General features: G+C 45.9%; 1 protein-coding gene across 2 annotated transcripts; it reads right to left on the reverse strand.

Moving 5' to 3' along the window:
* MAEL (maelstrom spermatogenic transposon silencer) lies at positions 1–22889 on the reverse strand. Of its 2 annotated transcripts, none has more exons than XM_045001991.1 (12): positions 22758–22889; positions 19047–19133; positions 15572–15674; positions 13877–14032; positions 12056–12097; positions 10912–11039; positions 9837–9891; positions 9564–9705; positions 7972–8034; positions 5944–6076; positions 5383–5461; positions 1–3421 (listed from the first exon to the last, which is right to left on the reverse strand). In XM_045001991.1, the coding sequence occupies exons 2-12, from the start codon at positions 19095–19097 to the stop codon at positions 3312–3314; spliced, it is 1062 nt and encodes a 353-aa protein (XP_044857926.1). In that variant the 5' UTR covers positions 19098–19133; positions 22758–22889; the 3' UTR covers positions 1–3311. The 2 variants fall into 2 exon arrangements, with proteins under 2 accessions (XP_044857926.1, XP_044857925.1); XM_045001990.1 differs by lacking the exon at positions 22758–22889 and adding an exon at positions 22477–22728.
* Between the last annotated feature and the right edge of the window lie 4820 nt (positions 22890–27709).

Raw genomic sequence — 27709 nt, forward strand, 5'->3', positions numbered from 1 at the left:
TAAGTGCCCATCATATCAACCACTATAAATACTCTTTAACTAAGCACCAGCTTGTCTTACTTCACTCCATTTTCATAACCCTCAGACAGTAGTAGTTTCTCTGGCCAATACTGCTGTATGGGCAAGCAAAGGGCAATGTCATACTTGACTAAGCAACTTATTCTGGTAGAGTGAATTCTTTGATACAGACTTAGCTTAAAAGAGGGTGATTTTTTCCCATCAGTGTCACTGGACTGAGCCAAGTGACAACCCACATTAGCAGGAGGGCAATGAGTCAGGTCTGACTAAAGTAGTTAATTAAAGGTGGCTTTTGGAGGGTAGACACTTAAAGACAGTTTAATTTGTAGAGAGGCTGAACATCCACACGCCCACACAATATTAAGCATGTACTTTACACATGGTGAAGAACAACATTTAAAGTCAGGTTTTATCACTCAAACTTTTCCCAAATGTTATATTCCCCTTGCCTTGTTCTTTATTTCCCCAGTATAATTTCCACGGCAAGATGACTGAAAGTTCACATGGACCTGCTGCTGCTTACAATAGTCTGTGCATTAGCAGACTATATGTAATGGTGACCTTCAGCATAGTTTTTTTAAATAAAGAGCATAATGACTGTGGTTTAGTTGACACAACTACCTTCTCCTGTCACATAAATGCAAAAGTTGAATTTGAAAAGCTGAAATTTCAAGCGCCAGATGCAATGGGACCATTCACTACATGCTCTCACATCTATTAACAGGATCCTCCTTTACACAACACATGTACACTAGTAAGGCAAAGTGTACTATATCCAACTTAAGTGTAAAACACTCTTTAAGACATGCATTTTAATATTTGTATTACAGTAGCAGCTCATTTTGCTGGACACAATAGAACAGTCACTGTCTTGAGTTTACAGTCCACTACCTATGGTGTATAAATATATCTTGTATAATTTGCATACTATTGTAACACAAAGATGCAGAGAAGCAGACTGGTGAGAATCATAACTCTGAATTTTTGTCTTTTTGGGCAGCCACATTTCAGCTGTCACAGCATCTAGATGTCACGCCAATAAGCACATTAGTGTTACTCATTGCTTTAATTTGTGGGCTTATTATCACAGACACTATGAACCAAGAAAGTCTATTTTTTTTAAATAAATACACTGTCTTGTGCATGAGCAACATAATCAAAACCAAAACACATTTTTATTACAACTTTCAATTCTCAAAATAGCCAAATAATTATCAAAATTTTTGAGTGAATTGAGAGAGAAGGGGAGGAGCAGTGGTGATCATAAGTATGATCTTAGCCTAAAGGTTTGTCTTCATTAAAAAAACCATCTGGGCCGGTGTAACTACAATGATGTAATCACCACTTCACATTTTCTGAATAGAGACAAACCTTTAGTGTCACCCAAAGATGACTGGTGTCTTGTTTCTTCTTCACAATGATCACATCAAATATTTCCAGATATTTCACTGCCAAAAAACTCAGTTTCAAAGGCTTTCTGATCTCCTGCCTGGTGAAAGTTCATCACTAATACTGGAAACCGGGAGACTTGTCAAGTGGATGGGTGGCCTCTATGGAAGCAGTCATGGGACTTTGGAATCATCCAAGGAAGCTTCACGGGCATATAGGCTGGTCTGCCAGGTAGGAGGTATCAGCAGGGCCGGCTTTATGACCCGTGGGGCCCAACTGGAATACTCGGCAGCGGTCCGAGGCTTTGGCAGCACTTCGGCGGGGGGGGTGTCTGCTTTGGGTTTTCCATGGCACCAAAGGACCCCCTGCCGCCGAAGACCCCCGGAGTGGGGCCTCCTTAGGCACAGGCCCCTCTTCGACATGGGGCCCAATTCCGGGGAATCGGCTTAAAGCCAGCCCTGGCCAACAAGGCAGTTCACTTGATAGCCGCCGTACAACTGAAGCTAATTTCCAGATGAAACAATACCTATCCAGGCACTTATCCCTAACTTATTACCGTGGTATCTGAGCTCCTTATAATTATAAGGGTAAGCACATTAAAGATTTCTTAAGTGCCCGATGGAATGAGCTAACTCATCTGCATTTTGCTTCCTACCAGGGACACAATCCATTTTGTAACATCACCATCAATTGTTGTGGAATTAGCATATAACGGCAACTTCAGTTGGAGTAAACTGTGAAGCAGCTCAGAGGAACTTAAAGGGGAAAAAAAGAGCTTTTGTTTATTTCTACAGGCAACTGTCTCAAAATGTAAGATAAAAAAATAATTTACAGAAGACAGACAACTTTTCAGGAAACTGTTAAGACATCTCTTTCCCCAGAGGTATCCAATTCTCTAATAAAATGTGATAAAGTGTCCCAGTTTCCATATTTACTTTCATTCTTACAGGTACTCCAAAACACTAATAGTCAGCAGTCACTCCAGCCCTGCTAGGTGTCTGAAATTGTGCCTGCAGACATGTACAACAGACTAATGGTTTTGGGATTCCTTTGAAAAAGAGAGGTTATACTATATTGTTATGAACCTCAAGATTTGAGGAGCTGATGACAGTTTGTAACGCCAGCACAGCTACAAAGAAAAGCCAAGACCCCTGTCACCCTAGTATATTGTCAATGCCCAACAGAACATGAACAGCTGGACAAGACTCCTACCATATTTTCACAGTAAGTATAAGACAAAAGGAAAATTTTCTACCAACAAGTACTTTAGTCTATTTACTTCCCCAACTCAACTATTTAATACAATCCTCCACTCATGAAAAATTTATGGCAGTACCCCTTTGAGACACTCCCACCACCCAGTCTTTCAGCACTAGAATGCCTCCCAGACACGTGTTATTTTACATGGCTATATGCGGAGACAACTGTCTTCCAACATCTAACAGAAATGGAGGTGGGGAAGACACCACAGTGATAGGGAAATTAAAGAACTAAACCATTCAAACAACATGTTTAATGCTATATTAACCACCAAAAGAACGTTTAACATGCAGTTACTGACCACCAGCTTCTCTTTCTTGCACTTCTCCTCCCATGAGCTAACAAAAGAAAAGCCCAAAGTCTGCATTTAGTCAAGAGAGCAAGAAGTTCCCAGTTCCCTTCAAAATAAGTACTTCTATAGATAAAACCAGGATTTCCTTCTAATTGAAAGAAAATTCCCCTCCAGTCAACAGGTTTGTCATCACTCTAAGGGAACTGTTACACTGGGTCAAGGGAAGGGGAATGTATTTTAGGGTTTTGCATACAGGGACAGACAAAGCAACTGCAATCTGGTAAAGTCCCAGACTACAATGGGGCTAAGGAAGTGCAGTTCTCCTGGTAAGGTTAGGAGGGCAGGTAGGCTTTCAGTTGCTGGAGGACTTGGAAAGTCTGGAGACACTCTCCAGCAAGCGAGTGATTCCTCTTCCTCGCGTGCTTGTTCTACATGATGACATCACTCCAGAGGGATGTTCACCTATAAAATTAACCAGTACATTTTGCAAGTCAATCAGCATTTAAAACATTCATAACTCAAGAGATCTGCTGTCCTATCTCCCCTTGCTCCATCTGAAAACTAGTGGGGCTGCACCTTTTGACTGACCTAACCAAGAGGCAGAGTCTTGGACTTTGAAATGCTGTCCTCAAAGTACCAAGTCCATCAATGACGTCTTTCTGGCAAAGGCTCATGACTTGTAGTTTGTGGTCTTAGTGCAGGGGTTGGATTAGGCAGGTCAGAGAACTGGTATTTTTCCCTGTTTGCATCTTGTGCTTCAGAATCGAAATTTTCATTTAAAATCCCTCCCCACCCCAGTCTGGTCTACATGAAGGATTGAACCAATTCTAGACGCTGTTTTGGCTGCCCTTACTCAAACCCTTAATGAGTATTGGTCTACTTTAGTGTCAATCAGTGGTAAATTGCAACTCAGCACATCCTAGTTTACCCTATCTACAGTAGGGGTTTGCATCAATGCAGCTACATCACTGGCTGGAAACAGGGCAAATGAGGTTCACAAAACCTAATTCTCTAGCCCTTAGGGATGTAAAGGAAACCAGTCTTAAAAGTGTGAACAGAGTGTTGAGACAGTGATGTTTGCTAGAGTTTGCAGACAGCTGACAAACCAGATCTGAGGGAGGAATGAACGGCAGCTTTCATCCCGTGTGTAGACCCAAGCTGGAACACGCTATTGACAACTATTTTGCTGCTAGTAGGATTCTTTAGGTTGGTATGGAAACTTAGTTTGATGGAACCTTTTTGCCCTTTTTCACATTTTCTATTAGGCATTCAGATGTCTGAGCACATGTGTAAAGTTACAAGTTAAATGTAAATCTTCATCAGAGTAACGTTAAAATTGAGCATTTAAGGAAAAAGAGTCTAAAAAGGCAAGAGTTAGGTTCTCCTAGCAATGTCAGTCCACCCATATTGCACACAGCTATTGAACTTGAAAAGCAGAAACCGGTCCACTGTCTGTTGCTCCAAGCAAACCACTGCCTTTAGTGAGGTTATACAGAGCTAGAGCAGAATTTGGCACAGTACATGCCGTGCATGTGGGTTAATACTGCCAAGAGTATTTATACAAAGGAAAAGTTCTCAGTTGTTTTGCTTTTCTTTGTGAGCTAAGTAAAGAGCGTTTGCTCCAACTCCACAATACTGCAACTTGAAATATAGCAAGACTGTATATGCAGTAAAAAAAGATTTTAAAACAAAGACTATTTAAATTGTTTTTCTTGCAAACTCACAGCTACTAGCCCTCACTGAAGACTAGCCATGATCTGACATTTCAGATACCCTTGTGAAAATGTCATACTTTGTGGCTTAGGAAGATCTGTTTCCTTTGCTCACTTAACTCAGAAGTACCTGGGAAAATGCAGCTCTCATTTTTTCATAAAATAAATGTCATCTTTGGGCTCTGACCAACTAAAGAATGTTTTAGCCCCAAAAAGACAGATTTTCAAGGAGTCAAGTTTATAATGGAAGCCACACTGCAACAAGTATTCATTGAGTTTGTATGTACTGTACTTTTTATACAAGACGACGTGTTGGGAAGACAACCCTACCCCAAATACCCACCAGGAAGTCCTCTCTCAACCCTGGTGTATGCTGAGAGAAAGGAGGGCTGCAGGAAGCTGGAGGTAACAGCACACAAGGAGTGCTGAACACAATGAATTGGAGGAGTCTTTTTTGGCTCTGGGAATTCTTTCCAGTAAAACTGGCACTGGCCCATCTGGTTAAGGTCAGACATTAGGAGTTCAACCAAATCTACAACTGTATACATGAATGAGCTGAAGCTGTACCACCCAAGGGAGGTGTTGTGATGATCATCTCGCCATTTACTGTATCCAGAGACAAGGGAGGCAAAGGAGGACAATGTCACAGTCATCTGATAAAGACTTAATTCTCATTCTTTCCTTTCCGAAATCTGAAAGTCTCAAACTCACCAGCAGAAGAGGCAGCACCTTGTTTCTCAACTGGAGAACTGAAGTATCGATTACAACCGGGATTCTGAGCCTTCAGCTTCTGTAGCAGAAAAAATTCAAGCCCCCTTCTCAGAACAGAGAAATGTTCTCTTTCACACAGCATCCACCACACCTACTCACAATACCCAAGAGTGCCGGGTAAAGATTTAGGCAAGACAGAATATCTGGCTGCTTATTTGCATAGGATTTAAACAGGTTAATTCTCCCTGCCTCTTATTCTAAAAGAAGCATTTTTGCTGGTATATTTTGGGGGACCTCATGGTCAGATCAGAGCTTTTGTAGCAAAGGGTTGGAACAAACTTCAGAAAGATGTCTAGTCAGCTAGTGGAGAACTGTCCTGGTTGGCTTTCCCAATAACCATGGTGCATTATGAACCAGAATGTCACCTGCTGTACAAGTGAATATAGCCAATCTGACACTGGGAGGTCAACTCCACTGCCCCAGAAAGAAACCAGGCCACCTTCAGGAAAAGAGTAGTCATAGCAGCCTGAAATAATTCAGCACAAATTCAAAGAAGTTGACCTGGAAACGTCCAGCATCCAGTACCACCACCGTGGGATTTATATTGTTGCTGGAATCATGGTCTTGCAGAGGTAGGTGAGCTGTTGTGAGCGAGACTCCATACACGCTTGCCAGAGTGTTACTGATGCAATAACTACAATGAGCAAAGGGAAAAAAAAGTTCTGATAAGAATTCTGTACTGTATTTCCTATATACAAAGGCAGCAAAGCCTCACCCCTCTTTTACAGTGAAAAACATACAGAAGGAATAGCTGCTATCAACAACACTTTGCGGGGGGAGAAGGTGAGATGGAGGACTACATCCTAATAACATCTTTTCATCCAGAAAAAAGGCCAACTTTCTTTAAAAATTATACATGAAGCTACGAGAATCACTTGCCCTCATCACCCAGGGTGAAACATGACAATTGTTTAATGGTGCACAGCATTATTAAATCAGTTGAACAGGAAAACTGCTTCTATATCCAACTGTTGGGGAGATAATGCAATTATTTAAATGGATATTTGCCTAAATTACCCCTACTTTTACTGCCAAAAAGCACAGCGTCATACGTGAATTTCTAGGATATAAATTGGTAGAAAGTCTTCACTATATTTCATCCCAACACAGGAACTCTAAGCTGCTATTAAGAAAGCACAGTGAACTCTAATGCAGATGGCACAATCATCAATATAATTCTAATACATTAGAGCAATCAGTCTCACCAGACATCCAAAGTACAGGCACTCATGGGCAGAGATTGGGGGGAGCACTGCCCCCCCAAACTGGATATATTGCAGAGGTAATGCATGGGGGGGCACACCCACATTTCTCCCTTCTATTTGGCCCTGCTTCCTCCATGAGGAGAAATGTTCGGGGAGGGGGAAGGCTGTGCGGGGAAGGGCACAAGTGGTGACACCAGGCCCTGTGTGTCCAGGTCAGTTTCCCCATGTGACCTGTGTAAGGGAAGGACAGGAGAGCAGCTCCTGATGCCTCTTAGCACAGCCCAGGTGGGGAAACTGAGCTGGACTCACAGGGCGCCTGGTGTTGCTACTTGCCACCACCGCCACCGCCAGCCTCCTAGGGGGTGCAGAGGGACATCTGGGGTGGCGAGCGGTGATGCAAGGTGCTCTGTGCTTCCAGGTCGGTTTCCCCATCTGGGCTGCGTAAGGGGAAGGCAGGAGAGCAGTTCCTGATGCCTCACAGCAGAGTTCCAGCTTGGGGCCTTTTCAATTTTACTAGCCTATAAAATAAGAGACTTGAACCAGAAACACAGGCATCTAGACATCGGGGCCACGTTCTAATCAGCACGGGTAACGTCGTAGCAAGTGAACACAAGATCTAAGCTGCTTCCAAGGGTCTGTGCAGTTACTGCATTGACTGTGTCAAGCCCAGGTGAGTGACAGAGTGAACAAAGTTAAATGTGAGTGGAATGTGCTTAGGCAGATGGGCAAAGGGGACAGGCTTTAGCAATGGATTTTTTCTGATGTGTGCACTGCACATTTATGTGTATCTAAAACCAGGGAAACATAATTCATAGTTACATGAAATTGCTTGTTTCTGTTTAGTCAGGAGTTTGTTTTTATGCACATGTTAATTTTTAAAGGGGTAGCTTGTAAATGTGGCAGATAATTAAGTTAAAACAAAACATTAAGGGTGATTAAATACTGAATGTAAACTTTATCTGTGATTTCAAATACACTAATTTAAATACCACTAACAATCGATAAATCCAGACGTTAGACCTATACCTATTAATAGTATTAAGCCCCTTGCCCCCACAAATATAGAAGTCAAACTACGTCTATGCAGGCACTGATACCATGGGATAACATTATATTATGATCATGTTGCTAATATTCAAACTACAGAAAACAATAAGGGACACTAATGAAGAGATACCTACAGAGAAAAGGAAGCCATTACAAAAACAAGACTTGGGAACAACCTTCCTCAGAGGAGTAGAGAAGCCAGAAGCACAGGTCTAGAGAGTCCAGAAGCTAAGAATTATCTGCAACATATCAGACACATCCCCTTCATGGTACTCACGCGGTTTTCTTGCAGGATGCTAAAGCGCAGAACAGGATGTCATTCTCTTCATGCCACTTGCACCTAAGTGCAGATTGAAATTCTTCTGAGTTCATAATGGAAACAAAACTACACCCTTAATTGAGATGGATATAATTAATCTAGTTGGATTAGAAATCCCTTGGCTGATGCTAACCTCCCTTTCTCCTAGTCACTTTCAATGTAATTAAACCCAGACCTAGAAAACTCCTGGCAGTCTTGGTGCCCAAAAGCAACATAGCTTAAATTTAAAAAAGGGACCATGTCACATAGCTTGGCCCCTTAAATTTTACATTTAGTTAAGAGGTTGTAGTTTTATAAAACCTAATAGAAATTCTCTTTTTCTTAAAAAAAGAAAAGTGAATTTAAGGAAAACCATCCACTTGAAGTCTTTTTAATTTCGAAGACTTAAAAGTAGTTTTTGGTAGTATACCTGCCCCAGATTCTCCCTGGGAGTTTGTAATTTTGTAGTCACAAGGTTGTCTTTTTTTTTTAATTATTATTATTAAAAGGACAGTTTCTTTTCCCTGTTGGTATGTGAATAACCCACACAAACAGGGGGAAATGACTATACAAAGGAAATGATGACACTGACTACACAGAGTGCTGTCAAAAACTCTCAATAACCAGACAGATATTTCTCTGCTATAATCTTAGAGTTATAAAGTTTACAGTCTTAGTTGTTACTTATAACAATAGCAGGTAAAATGTCAGAAGTAAATTCACAGTGTCACTTTAAACTTCTCCTGCAGCATTTGCAGCCCAGATGTTGCAGCACTGTGCTAGTGCATGAGAACCTGAACGTGAAACCAAGACGTCTATCTTTACTGTCCATGATACACATTCAAAAAGTGAATGTAAGGCAAGAAATATATTAAAACTGAATTCTTATTCAAATATAAGGTGTTTCACTCTCAGACATATCCATGAAAGCCCAATTAAATCAATGGATTTTCATGGATGAAAAAAGAACCTTGCTCTGATTTCTAATCTAAGCACCTCTATTAAAAAAAAATAAACTATTTTGGCAGACAGAAATGGATATACAGTCCAGCAGGATAATTCTGACAATTTACCTGTATTTTAATTTATGGGGTACAAATAACATCTGACTACTATAATCCAATGGATTATTAATGAAGCAAACATTCTTCCAAACCTTTTCTTAATGCAACTTTAATGGGTTTATGAAATTCAAAGCAGCAAAGATGTTCATATTTTGAGATTATACCTCCCAAACACAAGCACATGGAAGTATTATCTCACCCCATCCCTTTCCACTCTCAAGTCAAACCCACAAGCCTCTGCTTCACAGCCTTCAAACCTATGCTTACACTTGAAAAATCAGAGACATACTGTTCAAGATCGCATTTCCTCCAGCCACATCTGAGCCATGATCCAAGGAGGACCAGCCTTAATGACGAGACTAGAGTTTTCAGCTAACCTAACACTGAAGTAAGAAAGGTGTATGTGTGCAGGGCACTGGGGGACAGTATAAAGCACCTGACTAACAGACAGTTACCACTATAACATCTTCCTGTTCAGGAAATAGGGAAGAGCCAACGCCAGCATACCTAGTGTTACTGGAGTAATCCCACACGAAGACATCCAGCAGGTTGCGCACCCAGGTCTTGGAAGGCTCCTTTCGAAGTTTCCGCTGGTACAGTTCCACCACCAGGTTTTCCACACTGAAAAGCTCCAGCTGGTTCTCAGTGCCTGTTATTCAGAGAAGACCGAGTCAAGAAGAGGAGAAGGAAGGGCAGAAACTTTGACAAATATAGGTGGGACAGAGGAGATGCTGCTGAGATACTAAGACTCCTTACAATCTTAAAAAATTAACTTCTCACCTGCTTCCTTAGCCATCCATTTCAGACACCAGTTGACTCTGTACCAGTCATCAGACTAGAGAGAAAAAAGTTTCACTGTCACATGCTCCAGAACCCAACTACAGCTATGGAGTAGAGTTTAGTTATCTCCTCCACCCCATTCCTAAACCATCTTCTCCAGCTACTTTAATTCTTGCACAAAGCCATTTTCACTCTTCCTGAAAGTTCTCCCTGCATCCTAAAGAGGGCTCCGGCTCGGGCTCTCGGGAGGGGCTGGGGATGAGAGGTTTGGGGTGCAGGAGGGGGCTCTGGTCTGGGGCCAAGGGGTTTGGAGTCCAGGAGGGGGCTCAGGGCTGGGACGGGGGGTTGAGGTGTGGGAGGATGTTCAGGGTGCAGGCTCCAGGAGGGAGTTTGGGTGCAGGAGGGGGCTTAGGGCTGTGGATGGCGTGTGAGAGGGGGTGCGGACTCTGGGAGGGAATTCGGGTGTGGGAGGGGATTCCGATCTGGGGCAAGGGGTTCAGGGTGAGAGCTCCGGCCAGGCAGCGCTTACCTCAGGCGGCTCCAGGTCGGTGGCGCAGCAGGTCTAAGGCAGGCTCCCTGCCTGCCCTGGCTTCATGCTGCTCCCGGAAGTGGCTGGGATGTCCAGTCCCTCGGTGGAGGCATGGCCAGGAGGCTTTGCCCCCGCAGCTCCCATTGGCCACAGTCCCCAGTCAAGGGGAGCTGTGGAACCATCACTGGGGGAGCAGCATGCGGAGCTTCCCTGATCACCCCTGCACCTAGGGGCCGCAGGCACATGCCAGCCACTTTGGGAGCTGCGTGGAGCCAACTAGACTTTTAATGGCCTAGCAACCCTAGCTTCCCCCCGCAGCGGGGCGAGACGGTGCTTGCGGCTCCAGCCCCATGGGGGTGCGGGGGGAGGGCAGGACGCTGACGCTCGGGGCTTCCTTCCAGTGGCATGGAGACTAGCCGCAGGCCGGATGAAATTAAGCAGCTGGCCAAAGGTTCCCCACCCTTGCTATAAAGGCTTCTTTGGGCAGCTACAATAGGACTGTGTGTTTTGAACGGCTGCTCTAACTTAGAGGGGGCTGGATTGTACCTTGCAGTACACAGGTGGCCACCTGCCACGGTTTGGCCGAACAAATGAGTAAAGTTCACGTAACACAACAGGGTGACCAGCATTCGAGAGCTCAAAACCAGAGATGGGGATCTTGTGAGTGGCATCGCCTAATGGGGGTTAATGAGGAGAGAGAAAAATGGGATATGAGCAGTCTATTTTTTTTTTAAAAAGAAACACACACTCCTTTCTCTACTCCCAGTCCCACCTACCATCCACAAGTAAAATCTGCAAGATTCATGCACCCACCAGAACCTCACCTTTAACATGCACCTACTTATTTTCCCCCAAGATCTGGGATGAAAATGCTGCTTTAAAGAGAGTTACCCAAGCATTTTGATAAAGGGAAGCAGGAGCTGTGTCAGTTAGCAGTGTGTGTAGCGACAGAAGTCCACTAACTGGAATCTATAAACACTGCTCAAATGGCGATACAAGGGAAAGGTAAAAACAAAGCAGCGCAAGTCAAAATAGCAGAGAGGGCCAACCGACAGGGTTGTAAGAACACTTTAACTTGCTGAATGTCAATGCTGCATAGAGAAGTATTAGGTTTGTATTTCTAGAGGTTCCTCTTTAATAATGATACTTTATATTAGCATCTTCCAGTTTGGGAAAAAACAAGATTCCAGTGTATTTTTTTACCCATTTATTTATTTTTTACAAGCTACGCGCACACATGGGGGAGATGCTTTACCCACCACTGAAAGGCAGCCACCTCAGAGATGGAAACGAGAGCTATGAAACATCATGCACTGAAGTTACACAGTCGTTTAGGACAGAAATACTGACGCTAACTGGAATTCCATGTGGGAGGGAAGATCATAGCCAACAGGACATGATTACTCACAATGGACGTTTGGGCAAGACACCATCATTAGTGAAAAGTGTCAGAGGTTCTTTAATGACTAGTTATTCAGAAAGAAGAGCTCTTGGTCTACAGAAGACACAGCATTATGAAATCCCTCAGGAAGTTTGCTCTAGTGCCCATCTCTCTCTTGGATGCGAGATGCACAGTTCTTAGAGAAACATCACTTCTCACAAGCAAGGAAAATGTTTGAAGGACTGGTGTACACAAGCCAGTGAAACTGCCAAACCCTGCATCTCACCCCTTTCCTTCTCTGATACTCACTTGCTGCTTGACAATGAAACCGAAAGCCACGTGGCACCTCTCCTGCAAGAGGAGAGAGAATACACATTATCAAGCAAGAAACAGATACCTGAACACTAAATAAGGAACAATACCTCGTTGTGCTATAAGAATGGCCATATTGGTTTAGGATAAAGGTTCAGCCCAGTATCCCTCTCTCCCGACAGTGGCCAATGCCCCACAGGGAATGGACAGAACAGGTAATCATCAAGAGATCCATCCCCTGCCACCCATTCCCAGCTTCAGGCAGAGACTAGGGACACCATCCCTGCCCATCCTGGCTAATAGCCATTGATGGACTTATCCTCCATGAATGTATCTAGTTCTTTTTTGAAACCTGTTATAGTCTTGGCCTTCACAACATCCTCTGGCAAGGAGTTCCACGGGTTCACTGTGCGTTGTGTGAAAAAAATACTTTTTTGTTTGTTTTAAACCTGCTGCCTATTAATTTTATTTGGTGACCCCTAGTTTTTATGTTATGAGAAGGAGTAAATAACACTTCCTTATTTACTTTCTCCACACCAGTCATGATTTTATCTCCCCTTAGTCGATTCTTTTCCAAGCTGAAAAGTCCCAGTCTTATTAATCTCTTCTCATATGGAAGCCGTTCCATACCCTTAATAATTTTTGTTGTTCTTTTCTGAACCTTTTCCAATTCCAGTATCTTTTTTGAGATGGGGTGACCACATCTGTGCACAGTATTCAAGACGTGGGCATACCATGGATTTATATAGGGGCAATATGATATTTTCTGTCTTATTATCTATCCCTCTCTTAATGATTCCCAACTTTCTATTCACTTTTTTGACTGCTGCTGCACATTGATTGGACGTTTTCAGAGAACTATCCACAATGACTCCAAGATCTCTTTCTTGAGTGGTAACAGCTAATTTAGACCCCATCATTGTATACGTATAGTTAGGATTATGTTTTCCAATAATCAACACTGAATTTCATCTGCCATTTTGTTGCCCAGTCACCCAGTTTTGAGAGATCTTTTTGTAGCTCTTCGCAGTCTGCTTGGGACTTAACTATCTTGAGTAGTTTTGTATCATCTGCAGATTTTGCCACCTCACTGTTTATCCCCTTTTCCAGATCATTTATGAATATGTTGAATAGGACTGGTCCCAGAACAGACCCCTGGGGGACACCACTATATACCTCTCTCCATTCTGAAAACTGACCATTTTTTCCTACCCTTTGTTTCCTATCTTTTAACCAGTTACCAATCCATGAGAGGACCTTCCCTCTTATCCCATAACAGCTTAGTTAACAGCTTTATTTACCATCGTGTGTCCTTGCATAACCACCATGAATGTTCACTTATTTTCTTAGTTATACTCATTTGAACAAACTCTGCACAATACACATATTTTACAACCTGTTGCATACCTCTGTGTTTCGGCTGCTATCTAGGCAAATGCATTTTACTATTAAATCCAATGCACACGAGCACGCAGTATCCCACCTACACAGTAGTAGTTTTTCTTCCAGCTGATGGCTAGACAGCTTCGTAAAGGCTTTTATTTCAACTACTTTCTCACAAGATTTCTTTTACCTTCCAAGTTCTCACTCAGTCGGATGCCAAAGGCCACCTTTCTGCAGACTTTAGTAGAAGACAGCATTAACCACAGGCATTTATGCTGCTGCTATCTACCTAAAATGCTCAACCTCTGGAAACAGGACCGTGTTTTATGCTAGAAACTTGAACTGGGTTGGGAGAAGTGAGGTTGGAAAGTCTTCATCCTTCCACACAACTGAAATGATGAGTTTCCTCCCCTCCGTCTGTCCCTCAAGGCTCACCGGGATCTACAAAGCGGTGGAAGTCTGCTGTTATGCCATCCTGTAATGAGTATTTGACACAGCCAATCTCACAAGGGAGGAAGCGCTGCTGACAGGGAGAGGGCAGCTCTCCATGACTGTAAATGTTCAGGAAGTTGAAGATGTTCCCAAGCACAGCTGGAAGGAAAAATTTGCAGGGGTCACTAGAGGAGAGAGCAAGCAAGTTTTTTTTCATCCAGTGAACATTATTATTTATATTGCAGCAGCACTTATAGGCCCCAATCAAAGATCAAGGCCCCACTATGTTAGGCCACACAACTGAGTAAAGACACAGGATAACCACTGGATAAAACAAATAGGGAGTGGCATGTGGGAGGACAAGGTAACTGTTAAAAGGACACTTTTGCATAAATCAGGAGATTCTGTGGTCACAGTTCACCTCCAGCTTAATTCAGATGGTACTGTTTGTAAATATCACAGCACAGGTTAACAAGAATGTCAGGGGCCTGGAATCCATCAACCACTGCCACTCATGCCTCCCTCCAATAAAGCTCTCCAAGATTTTGTCTCTAAGTAGGGATGGGAAATGTCACCGATACCAGGAACTCTAAACAGCACATTAAGCTTCAACCAAATGCAGTGGGAGGCAGACTGAACTAAGGATATAGTGCTTTTACACTGTGGAGGGCTGAAAAGAATCAAAGAGCCCTTAGAGAGCGCTCACCTCTAAAATAACAGCGCAAGAACATGTGACAGGTTACGTATGATACAAACAAGAAACAATGCTCATAGACTTAGCATAGCAACAGGTCCAAACTACTAAAATATTGACTTCTATCAGTGAGAACTAGACAGATAGTTGTCACTGAAACACAGACAAAGGGTATTCCCTCACCCCCAGCCTAGCCCATTCTCTCTTCAATAATATTTTACTGGTTTTATGTATCTTGGCTGGTGGCTTGACTGTTTACAGCATTTTGTAAGTGCTACTGTATATTTACTAGCACTTCTCAGATGCAGGGTGAAGAGCACTGTGGCAGTGCTCTTTCTGAGTGTTTCCTTTGCGGCTAGTCAATGCTGATCAAAGTATCAGATGGGAACAGATTGGCTTTTCAGAGTTCTAGTTAGTAAGACACTAGCCAGCCAATGTGCAAGTACAGCACTGACTGACAATTGCTTTCTCCCCTGCTAGGCTGTCCTGTTATCCAGTGTCTATACTGTTGTTCTGAGCTTGCACTCGGACATCTAAAAACTCCCCACCGTTATACTTGACATAAGGATTGGACTAGGTCTTGTATATCCCTAATAAAATGGAAGTTACAATAGAAATGCTTCCCTGCAGCAGTTCATTTCAGTTTATCTCCAATCATTTACAGACATTAAGGGCCTTATTCAGTCCTCAAATATGTACATGCAACTCCCATTAAGTTTAAAAAGAGGTACAGCCACACATCTGTGGGCAGAAACTGCCCCCAGAACACTATGAACAACATTTCTATTATGAAATCCTTTGTTACTGTAGGACAACTTACAATAGTAATTTTAACTAAGTTAGTTTTTGTCTGACATGTTAAATATATTCAGATCTAAATTAAACATGAATTTCCCACTTTCCCCAGCTAAGTCCTATAAGCCAGATGTAGCAATTCTGCTCCTTATGGAAGTCATCCAACACTACAAGATCCTTAGGATTAAGCTTCTTTAGGTTTACTCTACCCTGATCGTTCTTCCAAGAAAGACTGATGGCATCTGGAAGAGAAGTGCATCTCTGTATCTGCATGGGCAGTGGTGCAGGAACTGGAGAAATCTGACTGGGAGGCTGCAGAAGACAAAATAGAGTTAAATCTATAGTCTGCTCCTCCAAAGTCAGAGAAGGGCCATAAGATAGCTCCTCCTTTGCCCTCTGTAAATGGATGGCAGCACTGCTCCTTCTAAACCCACATAACCACAGTTTGCAGTATGCAGGCAGAACCTGCAGATTATGAGCAGGTATGTTTTCTCCTCTGACACAAAGGATATTAGCGGTGCCCACACCAATTTACCAACACATGGAAAGAACTATAGCCAAGCCTCTGAATTAAAAAAAGAACATCCACAGAAGGGCAATTCATCCATGTTTAGCTTTGTCACATATCTTCCAAGCCTACAGACTTTTGCCCCTTCCCCTAGGTTCTCACTAACAAAGTTTCCCCGCTAACTGAAAAGCCTACAAAGAGCAGGCTAAAGACAATTTCTTTCACATCAACTTTATTAGTCATTATTACACAATATTTCAGAAGTTAGAATTACAGGGTAAGTAATGTCCATTTATTGCTTCGCTGAAGGTATCATCATGCAGGATTCGCAATGGGTCTTGCATCTCCAGAACAAATCACGAAAAAATTCTCATTACTCTTAGGGTTTTTTACCTTCTGATACACCTCCAGGCTGGCCTCAGAGCTCTGGACTCCAGAGTATGCTCTAACTTCAGGAACATCAGAGGCCCCAGAACATTTAAACTAGCTCCTTTTAAAATGTAGAAGCAAGGACTCCCCAAACTTCAATTATATGTAAGAGACCTTCACACTTCTCCCTTACGCCAATAATTTTTTCTTAAAAAAACAACAAAAAACAACAGTACAGAGGAAGTCAACCTTCTCAGAACATGTAATCAACAATGTAGAAGTGAGTGCTCACGGTGTGAACAAAAGACAAATTACATTATCAACTGAACCCCTCAAACTCTGAGGTGTACAAGCACGACAACATTGCTGGAGAAGCAGAATTACAAGGTAAGCAATTTTCCCTTCCTTAAAGATATTATTTAATACAAATTCCCAACCCCGGAGAGGAGGTATGTTCAAGGGATGTCCTGAAATAGTAAGTTTAACAATGAACATGACCAACATAGGTGTGCGCAGGCACACCCTAATGCCCGTGGGCCGGATCCGGCCCCTCAGGGCTTTGGATCCGTCCTGCAGGATCTGCCCCCGTGGTGCCGCAGGCCCCGCGCCGCTCTCAGAAGTGGCCGGCACCATGTCCCTGGGGCCCGGGGTGGGGTGGGGCAGAGGGCTCCATGCATTGCCCCAGGCACTGCCTCCCCATAGCTCCCATTGGCCAGGAACAGAGAACCGTGGCCAATGGGAGCTTTGGGGGAGGTACCTGGAGGTGTGGCAAGGGCAGCAGGAATATGAGGGAGGGGAGACAGCATAGCAGAGATTCTCTCGCACATCTTGTATGTGTGAGAGAGAGATGCACACTGTCCCTTTAAGTAAGCTGACCCATTCTTAAGTGCATTGTCTTTTTAAGTGGATCAGGAAGTTGAGACAGCAGCTGCTGCCCCAAGCTCTCTATGTCTCTCTCCCTCCGTGTCCCCTTCCTGCTCTATATGGAGAAGGGGTAAGCGGGGTGCAGGAGCAGGGGGGAGGGAGACACCCTGACATTAGCCCTCCCTCCCCCTTCCCAGCAAGCAGGAGTCTCTGGGCACAGCTCCAAGGCAGAGGGCAGGAGCAGCACATGGCAGTGGGGGGAGGGAGGCACAGGGAACTTAGTGGAGCTAATAGGGTGGCTGCCGGTCCACCCTGGTTCCAAGCCCCCACCAGCTAGCCGCAATGGGCTGCTCTTCCTGCAAGCAGTGGACAAAGCAGGCGGCTGCCAAACGACGTTAGAAGGGAGCATTGCACAACTTTAAACGAGAATGTTCCTTAATTGATCAGCAACGTAACAACGAAACAATGTTAACCGGGACGACTTTAAGTGAGGAGTTACTGTAGTCTAGATACAGCAGTTGCACCAGTGTAAGGCTGTGGCTACACTTGCAGATGTAGAGCGCCGGGAGTTAAACCAGCCCTTAGAGATAACAGCAGGGAAAGTGCTGCCATGTGTTCATTGTCAGCTGCAAGCACAGTGGTGTGGCCACATTAGCAGCTCTTGCAATGCCACAGAGAGCAGTGCATTGTGGTAGCTATTCCAGTGTGCAAGTGGTCGCAGTGTGCTTTTCAAATGGGGGGGGGTGGAGTGTGACAGGGAGTGCGTTGTGTGTATGGGGGGGGGAGAGTGTGTCAGCATGCTGTCTTGTAAGATCAGACAACAGCAGTGGGAAACCCTGACATCAGTCCCCACCCCCCGCCTCGCTCTCTCTCACATACGCACAAACGCCTGCCTCTGCAGCATTCCACAGTAATAGTTTGCTTTGTCCCGGAGCAGATAAGCATGCCAGCTATCAGAAACGGAGCTTTGAAAGGGGATATCTGCATGCCTGCAGCAGAGTTCAAAACAATGACAGGAGTGGCCACTTGACTTCAAGGGACTATGGGACGTTTCCGGAGGCCAATCACAGCACAGTAATGAAACACATCGTCCACACTGACATCCCAGTGCTCCAGCCAGGGCGCAGCAAGCTATATGCTTCTTGTGGAGGTGGACTACCAGGGGCGCTCCAGCCACAGAGTCCAGGCGCCCTACGTGCCTTGCCAGTGTGGACACCTCAGGAGTTAGGGTGCCTTGGGCTGATTTAATGTGCTCTAACTTGCAAGTGTAGCCAAGCCCTAAGTTAAACTAGTTTAGTTAAACTGGTGCAACTTGTCTCTTATGTTGGTTTAAGTTTATGTACTACTGTAAATTTAACAACGCAAGCAAAACTAACATAAATGAGTGTCCACACAGAGTTGCATTGGCTTAACTAAACTGCTATGAAATCACACCTTTAAACTGGTATAATTTTGTATTTAGACCAACATACTTTACAGTTACAACCTCAAGTGCCTGTGACCTTAACAGTACTGTCATAGCAAAAGGAGTAACATTTCTTGTTAACATGATAGCCCTAATTAGTTATGCTTCAACCCCAAATCCAGAGTAAGGCAGACTCTGGAGGAAAAGTCCACAGTGTGGCAGAATACTGAACTGCAGACTCTCTCCTCCATTTAAGAGTAGTTGTAGGATGAAGGTAAAGCCGCTCAACTATAGGTTTTCATTGTTGGTAAATTCAAGACATTTCTGGACTACCAAGGAAGATACAATTACAAACTAATATTCTAGTCATGCATATTTCTACACTAACAAAGGAAAAGGGGCAGAAGGTGGGCTTCTCGCAAGTTCTTAGGGTGGCCCCGTGTGTCACAATTTTTTTTTACCAACCCCTGTAACTGTGTTACTCCTCTTATTCAGCCCACTCCAAATTCCAAGTTTCTTCTTCTATCTTCCCATTTACCTGTTTCAGTGATGCCTGGGTGGAGTTCTCCGCTCTCCATTTACGAGCCATCTCTGCATATTTCTCCTTTTCATCCTCAGTCAGCAACTGGGAATAAAATTGTTACATACGTTATTGTCTGACCATTTCATTCTAATAAGACAAACCTGCTCCAGAATCCAGCAAGCTCTTAGGAGAATAAGTAGTCTTCGGCTTAGAGGAGGTTAGATAAAGCAGCAGTGGAGCTGGATTGAGCCAGTACTGGCTGATGCACCATATTAAACACTAGAAGGGCCAGTTGGCAAGTGAATTTCTTAGTAGAAAGAGATTAATATTTAAAAAAAAAAAAAACAAAGCGGGCACTGGGGGAGAAATTATGCACTATTAATAAAGCTGCAAGACTAAGAGCCAAAATGAGGTTAATGAACATTTTAACACACCGATCTTGTGCTACTAGCCACACCCTAGCACAGAGGTTCTCAAATTGGGGGGCAAGAGGAACAGAATGTATTCGAGGGCGGGGGCTGAGAAGCCGCTCTGCCTTCAGAGTTGGGCAGCTCTGAAGGCAGCACCATTGTCAGCAGCAGCAGAGCTGGGCAGCAGTATATGTACCACTGTGGCAGGAGCAGGGGCCTAAAGGACTACAGACACAAAAAAAGCAGGGCCCGATCAAATAGGTTTGAGACACACGGCCCTAGAATGAATAAATAAAAGAATTTTAGCAATCTAATTCACTTTTACACTAATGCCATTGATTAACATTTTGCCTTTTCTTCCACTTGGTCTATGCAACCAGACTGGTCGAAGTTTCATTTACTGTTTTTAAGTATTGGCAAAATGTTTTGTTCTCATAGATCAAATCCAGCAAATACTGACGCACATGCTTAAAATTAAGGATCAAGATTTTAAATTTTTAAATTTAATTTTAATTTTTTTTAATAAGATTTATTTTTTAAAAATGCAAAATTACATTTCTATATTCAGACTTGTATTTGTTCCCCTTTAAAGAATGGCATATTTGTCCCAAATTTTAGATTTGGTAATAAGCATTTTTAAACTTTTGTTTAAAGTGTCCTTTTTAAAAAATTCTAACTGAAATAATCTTTCATTATCCTGTACTATTTATAATTTAGAAACTTCAACATTGAAAACCTAGGAGACAAACCTCACTGATTCACCAATAACATGGAAAAATGTAAAACAAACAGTATAAATAGTGAAGAAAATTGGCTTTTAAATCCCTTTAATAGTTAAAGAGGTTTCTACTTAACAGATCAAAGAACTGTCTACTATTTACATCTTAATAGTATCACATCTAAATTGGGCAGTTCAAACCAGTTACCCACTCCCCACAAGAGAGTCCCTTTAAAACTGAGTTAACTCAGGAAACATGCAAACACCATAAACAGAGAAGAGAAAAAACATTTCCTACTGCCTTTCTCTAGCTAAAGAGGAAGACACTTCACCCCAGAGAGGATCTCTGTGCAGCTTGGAAAGTGATGGGTGGGTGTGTACATGGGGGGGGGGGGAGACTTGTAGACGGGGTGCATGCCCGGGGTAAGTATAGGGAGAAGGTAATAAGGGAATACACATCCAGGGCAGGGTGTGTGTTGGTGGGGGGGATACATGCCCAGAGTCAGAAGATATGTGCGTGGGAGAAATATGCACACCCATGGTTGGGGATCCACACCCAGGGTTGGGTATGTGTATATGGGAGGAATGCATGCCTGGGGTTGGGTGTGTGTATGGGGGCAATGCACATTCACAGTTGGGGGGATATGTGAGAAGGGTTGCATGCCTGGGGTTGGAGGGGGGGTGTGGCGGGGAGGGAAGGGGTTGTACACCCGGGGTTGGCGGGGGTTTGTTGGCAGGGGAAGGAAGGGGTTGCTTGCCCGGGGTTGGAGGGGTGTGTTGGTTGGGGGGGTTGCTCTCCAGGGGTTGGTGGGGTGGGTTGCTCGCCCGGGGTTGGAGGGAGTGTGTTGGTGGGGGGGGGTTGCACATCCGTGGTTGGCGAGGGGGTGTTGGTGGGGGGGTTGCACGCCCATGGTTGAAGAGGTGTGTTGGCAGGGGGGGGAGGGTTGCTCGCCCGGGATTGGCGGGGGGTTGGGTTGGCGGGGAGGGTTGCTCGCCTGGGGTTGGAAGGGATGTGTTGGTGGGGGGGATGCATGCCCATGGTTGAAGGGGGGGTGTTGGTGGAGGGGGTTTGCACGCCCGTGGTTGAAGGGAGTGTGTTGGCGGGGGAGGGAAGGGGCTGCTCGCCTGGAGCAGGAGGGGTGTGTTGGCGGGGGGGAGGGTTGCTTGCCCGGGATTGGGTTGGCGTGGAGGGTTGCATGTCCAGGGATGGAGGGGGTTTGGGTTGGCGGAGGGGGGTGCACGCCCAGGGATGGAGGGGGGTTGGGTTAGCGGGGGGGGGGTTGCACGCCCAGGGATGGAGGGGGGTTGGGTTGGCGGGGGGGTTTGCACGCCCCGGGTTGGAGGGGGGGTGGGTTAGTGGGGGGTTGCACGCCCAGGGATGGAGGGGGGTTGGGTTAGCGGGGGGGGTTGCACGCCCGGGGATGGAGGGGGGTTGGGTTAGCGGGGGGGGTTGCACGCCCGGGGATGGAGGGGGGTTGGGTTGGCGGGGGGGGTTGCACGCCCAGGGATGGAGGGGGGTTGGGTTGGCGGGGGCGGGGGGGTTGCACGCCCGGGGATGGCGGGGGGGTGGGTTGGCGGGGGGGGTTGCACGCCCGGGGTTGGCGGGGGGGGTTGCACGCCCGGGGATGGTGGGGGGTTGGGTTAGTGGGGGGGTTGCACGCCCGGGTTGGCGGGGGGTTGGTGGCGGGGGGGGTTGCACGCCCGGGGTTGGCGGGGGGGGTTGCACGCCCGGGGATGGAGGGGGGTTGGGTTGGCGGGGGGGGGTTGCACGCCCGGGGTTGGAGGGGGGTTGGGTTAGTGGGGGGTTGCACGCCCAGGGATGGAGAGGGGTTGGGTTAGCGGGGGGGGTTGCACGCGGTTGGGTTAGCGGGGGGGGTTGCACGCCCGGGGATGGAGGGGGGTTGGGTTGGCGGGGGGTTGCACGCCCAGGGATGGAGGGGGGTTGGGTTAGCGGGGGGGGTTGCACGCCCGGGGATGGAGGGGGGTTGGGTTGGCGGGGGGGGTTGCACGCCCGGGGTTGGCGGGGGGTTGGGTTAGTGGGGGGGGGTTGCACGCCCGGGGATGGCGGGGGGTTGGGTTGGCGGGGGCGGGGGGGTTGCACGCCCGGGGATGGAGGGGGGTTGGGTTGGCGGGGGCGGGGGGGTTGCACGCCCGGGGTTGGCGGGGGGTTGGGTTGGCGGGGGGTTGGGTTGGCGGGGGCGGTTGCACGCCCGGGGTTGGCGGGGGGGGGGGGAGGAGCTGCACATCCCGAGACGAGAGGACGTGGGGGGTCCAGCCCTGGCCGCCCCTCCCGCGGGGTTGGCCAGGCCCCGCTCACCGCCCAGTCCCGCGAGCAGAGCGGGATGGCGTCGGGCACGCGGGCCACGCGCAGGCCGCGCCGCTGCAGCTCGGGCAGCTTCTCGCGCACGAAGAAGTAATAGGCGTTGCGCGCGCCCCTGCGGTTCGGCATGGCGGGGCGGGCGGGGGGGGAGGGGCACCGACTAGGCCTCCGAGCCCGGGCCGGACGCTGCTGCTTTATCGCCTTCGCGCCAGCAACCTCCCCGAATCCGCGCCCTCTCAGCCCCGCCCCCTCCGCGCAGAAAGAACCAATCATATCACCGAGCAGCCCGCGCGCGCATGGGCCCGACGGAGCCACGAGGCGGCACGTGCGCCAATCTCCTATTGGCCGGTGAGAGAGGACCCCAGGGGTGCGCGCCCCGCGGGCTTCCGAGAGAGAGTGTCAAGTGCGGCGCCAGCAGGGGCCGCGCCTTCTCGCCCCGGGGCACGCTGGGACTGGTAGTCTCGATGTGCGGTTCCGAACCATGGGGCCAGGGCATGCTGGGAGCGGTAGTTCTGCTTGGCTCGCCCACACCCAGCAAGGGCACGTGCCAGCAGGGGCTGCTGGTGCCAGCGGGGGCGCTGTGGGGCGGGCGCGCAGGGACATGCACGGGGGGGATAAGCGGCTCGGTTGGCACAGGGAGACCAGACTACCCCCACCGACACAGGTGTGCGCCTTATGTACCAGAGTCCGAGCTGCCCTCCAGGAACAGCCTGCGCCTCTATAGCCCTGTGTCACTGCTCAGCTAGCTGTGAGCGGGGTGTCACTGATGCAGCAGTGGCTGCCTGAGACAGTAGCTCTGAGAGGAGTCAACAGCTCTGTTTGCTCAGTGGGGGGTTAACTCCTGTAAAGGGCAACAGGACATTAGGCCGAATACCAGCACAAGCGCTTTCCTAGTCGGCCTGCAGGCCCCAGCGCAGTAATGAGAATGAGGGCAACTGCAGGCTGCATTAGAACCTGACAGGCCTCCTGTGCTTACTACTAGTTTAACTGAATGCTGCCTACTTGACTGTCACCTACAGGAGGCAGGACATCAGTGAGTACACAGGAGGTTCTAGGCTGCTGGAGCTGGAAACAGCTCTGCCACAGACTTCCAGTGAGACCGTAGGCCAGTCACACAGCCTCTCCGGACAAGATTCTGAAAGGTGCCTAATACCTCAGTTGCCAACCTGCAAATACATATAAATACTGTGTATTAGCTATAGTTGGCCATAGGTGCTGGAACTTAAGAGTGTGGGGGAGGGGGTTACAGTTTGGTTCAATGGCTCTCAGCACCCCCACTATAAAAATTGTTCCAGTGCCCCTGTAGTTGGCTGCAAGGGGACACTAGTTGATTATATAGGCATATTTGAAGAACCTCATTAAGAACCAAATATGGAATTTCAGTTTGTCTCTCTCTGCCCCACACTCTTTCTTTCTCTCACACAAGCAAGAACATAGGGATTGTACTGTACCCAGTGTATACTATTAATAATCATGCTGGAAGTGAGATGCATGACCCTGCGAGCCCCCCCACCACAAACACACACACAGGTGGAATTCCAATTGACTCTAGGGAGCACTCAGACAATGAGGCTCTGGGCTCTCACCCAAAGATGACAGCTCTTTCAGAATTTTGTTTTCTCCTTCTCCCTCAACACAACACACATACTCTTCCCCTGAAAGTCTCTATACTCCCCCATTCACATTTTAACTCTGATTAAAATACAGAAACAATGCAATCAATATTGTTTTGATCGTTTTCTCTCACGTTGGAGGGCAGAGTGAGCTGCTCCCACACTGTGCTACTAATTTCTTCCTCTGTCAAAAGCTTGTGCCCTCCATTTGCCAAAATGGAATGAAATCTCAGAGTCCTATCGGACTCATTGCTAATCCTAGCCATGTATGTAACAACAATAAAAGACATTACCTCACCCATCTTGTCTCTCTAAAGATAAATACTTTCTTCCACTTCCAGCTCACTAGGATGCTGTGCCTCTTCATCTCAGTGGAGGATCTATCTAATCACAACGATCCATTCATTCATCACCTTCGGACTGAATTATTGCAGCTTGCTATATTTTGAGGCTGAAGGTGGAGGCTACCATGTAGGGCCAGATCTTTGTCCCGGTTAAGTATGCTTTGCCCTACTGCAGCCACTGGCATAGGGGGTGTGATCAGTGTGTCCTTGCCCAGTGATATGTGGCTGATTTCCTTTTGGGGACCATTGCAGATGGCACAATTTAGAGCCTCCTTGAGGCCTGGATCTATACTTGGCAGCTAGAGCATTAGGGGCTATTCTATGTTGGTATGGACCTTTTTTAATGTATTGCTTGTTTTTATTTTATATCAGGGAGCCAGGTATTTTTGTGATGAGCAGTGCTTGAGCACCTCAAAATCATTATGTAAATTAAATCAAAACAGGCTTAATTTTGTATCTTTTTTAACCCTTTAACTGCTGTGGAAAACTACCTATATTCTGGTTTAGTCCCTGGTACATCAACACTAAATAGCTAGAGAAGGAGTAAAGGAAAGAGACTTGTGCACAGAGCACATTTTTTCATCCAACAAGGCTATGTTTTTCCCAATATTCTGCTATATTATTGTAAGTGTGTTGTATCAACCAAGCAAGGTACTAAGAACTTCAACAGGACTTTATTTTTACAGTGGCATCCTCTGTACCAAGCTGCTGCTGCACCCTCTGTAACTCTCACTCAGCCTCCTCAACTCCTCCCCCCTCCTTCCTGTTTCCTTTCAGACTCCCAACAGCCAGTGCTCCCAGTTCTAATAATTACAAGCACATCTAAACAAAACAAAGTGTTGTTGCAACTAGTGCATTTTTGCATGTTCATTTCACTTCCTCTCGTACATACTGTTCTCCAGTGTGCAACCTTACCTTGACAACCTTGTTTCTAAGAGGACGATGCCTGTCAGAAATCTCACGGCAGGGAGTGCTAGCCACTCATGGACAAACCTTCTTCCTAGGGACAAATTAAAAATAATATGATGTGGATAATTAAAAAAGATGGCTCCAAAAATGACACTCCTTAGGATGGAGGTGTGACTGGAAAAATAAAATTCACAAGCAGCTCAGGGAAAAGGGTGTTCCTGGAGAAAAATTGGAGGCAGTGGATCATCGTCAGGGTGTCTGATCATCAGACATCTTCCCCGCTGTCCTGTATAGCTGACTGCAGGAGTTCACACCGTTTAACAATTCACTTCTTTGCCTATTAATTTCAACTATACATAGATATGAACCTGCACTGCCTGCAGTTCTTACTATACCCACACACTTTCATAAAACTCTTTTTGCTCCTCTGTTGCAATTACACATATACCAGGGTTTTTATATCCTGTATTGATATTCTGTGTGGCTTGAGTACAATGAAAAATAATTTTAACAAATATTGTACTGGAAGCAGTCATCTTATGTCCGTATGTCTGTGGAGAAAAACAACTCATAGCTGTATTGCTAATCTGCAGCTGGTGTGTTATTTTAGGTGATAATCTTAAATTCCCACCTGAACAGCAGCAAAGAATCACTATGACTGAGGCATCTGAGAAAGAACTACAGGAAGGGTGGGATGGGGAAGTTAATACAGAAAGGTAACTGAGTGATTTTGAACTACCCACCAAAGAGAGTGAATTAAAAAATATCAAATTATAAAATAGGGTGACCAGATGTCCCGATTCTATAGAGACAGTCCCGCTTTTGGGTCTTTTTCTTATATAGGCTCCTATTATCACCCACCCCCGTCCTGATTTTTCACATTTGCTGTCTGGTCACCCTATTATAAAATCTATGGTCTATTGTGCTGAGAATGTAGAGGTTTTCCACTGAATATATTGAATGCTTTGTTACTTCAAATGGCATACTTGGGAAACAAATTTGGTTTATCCACAGTACCCTCTCTCCTGAGTTTGATGAGAAGTAAAAACATAACACTATTATGCCATCAGGTGCAGCCAGACAGCCCAGGAACAAAAATGTATACAAATATGGTGCATGTACTTGAGTAACATTTTGCTTTGAAGCTACCAATAATCAAGGAGAGATTCCAATTTAATAGAAGAAACCAAGAAAAGGGAGAAAATGTCACAGTTTATGGCTGTCTGAACAGTGTGACTCTGATGGTGTATTAAATAACACATTTCATGACATGCCAGTCTCTAGTCTACGTACTGAAGCAATATAGCATTGTCTACTGGCGGAATCTGACCTCACATCCCAGAAGACTGTTGAAATATCAGTTTCTATGGAAATTGCTGCAAGGAGAATCCGAACGGTTGAACAGATGTGCAAAAGGGCATAAGAAAATTATGGAATTTCCAACCAAAATGTCAAGTTTTCAGGAATGTTACCAGAAGTGAAGTGCTGGTGTAAAGATGTCAGATGCCAGCAATGTGTTAAAAAGAGCTATGTAGAATGTGTCTGTAACCAGAAGAAATGACTGCTAGAAAGGCTGGTATTGGAAAATGAGGAAGGTGTGTGTGTGTGTAGGGGGTGGAGGTGGAAATGGCTAATGAGGGTTAGTACACCAGTACACCATGGGACTCAAAAAATAAATGAGCTTGTATATAGTCATTAATGTTCACATGACTTTGGGTGACTCCATTACTGAAAGGAGAGCCATTTCAGATAGAGTTGCAGTATATTTTTGTAGCAGATATGGTGTATCATAGCGTGGCGTTCTTCCACCTAAATTTATCAGAATTGTGCTGGGGACAGGCACAGGGGAATTAATTAGTCGTCAGTATGGGGGACTAAAGCAAGCAAGGTAGAATTCTATGGCTTAAATTGCCACTGTTTGTAATGAATACTGAGAAACCATACGTGCTGGGCTGGGCTTGAAAAGGTCCTGCTAATTATTCAGAAACTCATATAATAATGAAAAGTGAAACAGGCCTAACTGCAATGTGGCAGAAACATGCTTCTGTTTTAGAGTTGCCAGATGTCCGGTTTTCGACCTGAACGCCCAGTTGAAAAGGGACCCTGGCTCCAGTGCTGGCTCCAGTCAGCACTGCTGACTGGGTTGCTAAAAGTCCAGTCAGTGGGGCTAAGGCCCTGCCCTGGATCCACACAGCTCCGAAAGCAGCTGGCATGTCCGGCTCCTAGGCGCAGGGGCAGCCACAGGGGCCTGTGTGCTGCCCTCACCCCAAGCGCCAGCTCCACAACTGCTACTGGTCGGGAACCACAGCCAAGGGGAGTTACGGGGGGGGGGGTACAGTGCCTGCGGGTGCAGGCAGTGCGCAG

Source organism: Mauremys mutica, chromosome 1 (genome assembly GCF_020497125.1).
Source record: "Mauremys mutica isolate MM-2020 ecotype Southern chromosome 1, ASM2049712v1, whole genome shotgun sequence".
NCBI classification, from domain to species: Eukaryota; Metazoa; Chordata; order Testudines; family Geoemydidae; genus Mauremys; species Mauremys mutica.

Bases quoted from the DNA above. Each gene is read 5' to 3' on its own strand.
- MAEL (XM_045001990.1), bottom strand. From the start codon at position 22,608: ATGCCGAACCGCAGGGGCGCGCGCAACGCCTATTACTTCTTCGTGCGC. The intron at 12,098-13,876 runs GTGAGCCTTGAG...CTCCTCTTGCAG, and splicing joins CCACCGCTTTGTAGATCCCG to GAGAGGTGCCACGTGGCTTT. The intron at 6,077-7,971 runs GTGAGTACCATG...TGCTCATTGTAG, and splicing joins GCATCCTGCAAGAAAACCGC to TTATTGCATCAGTAACACTC.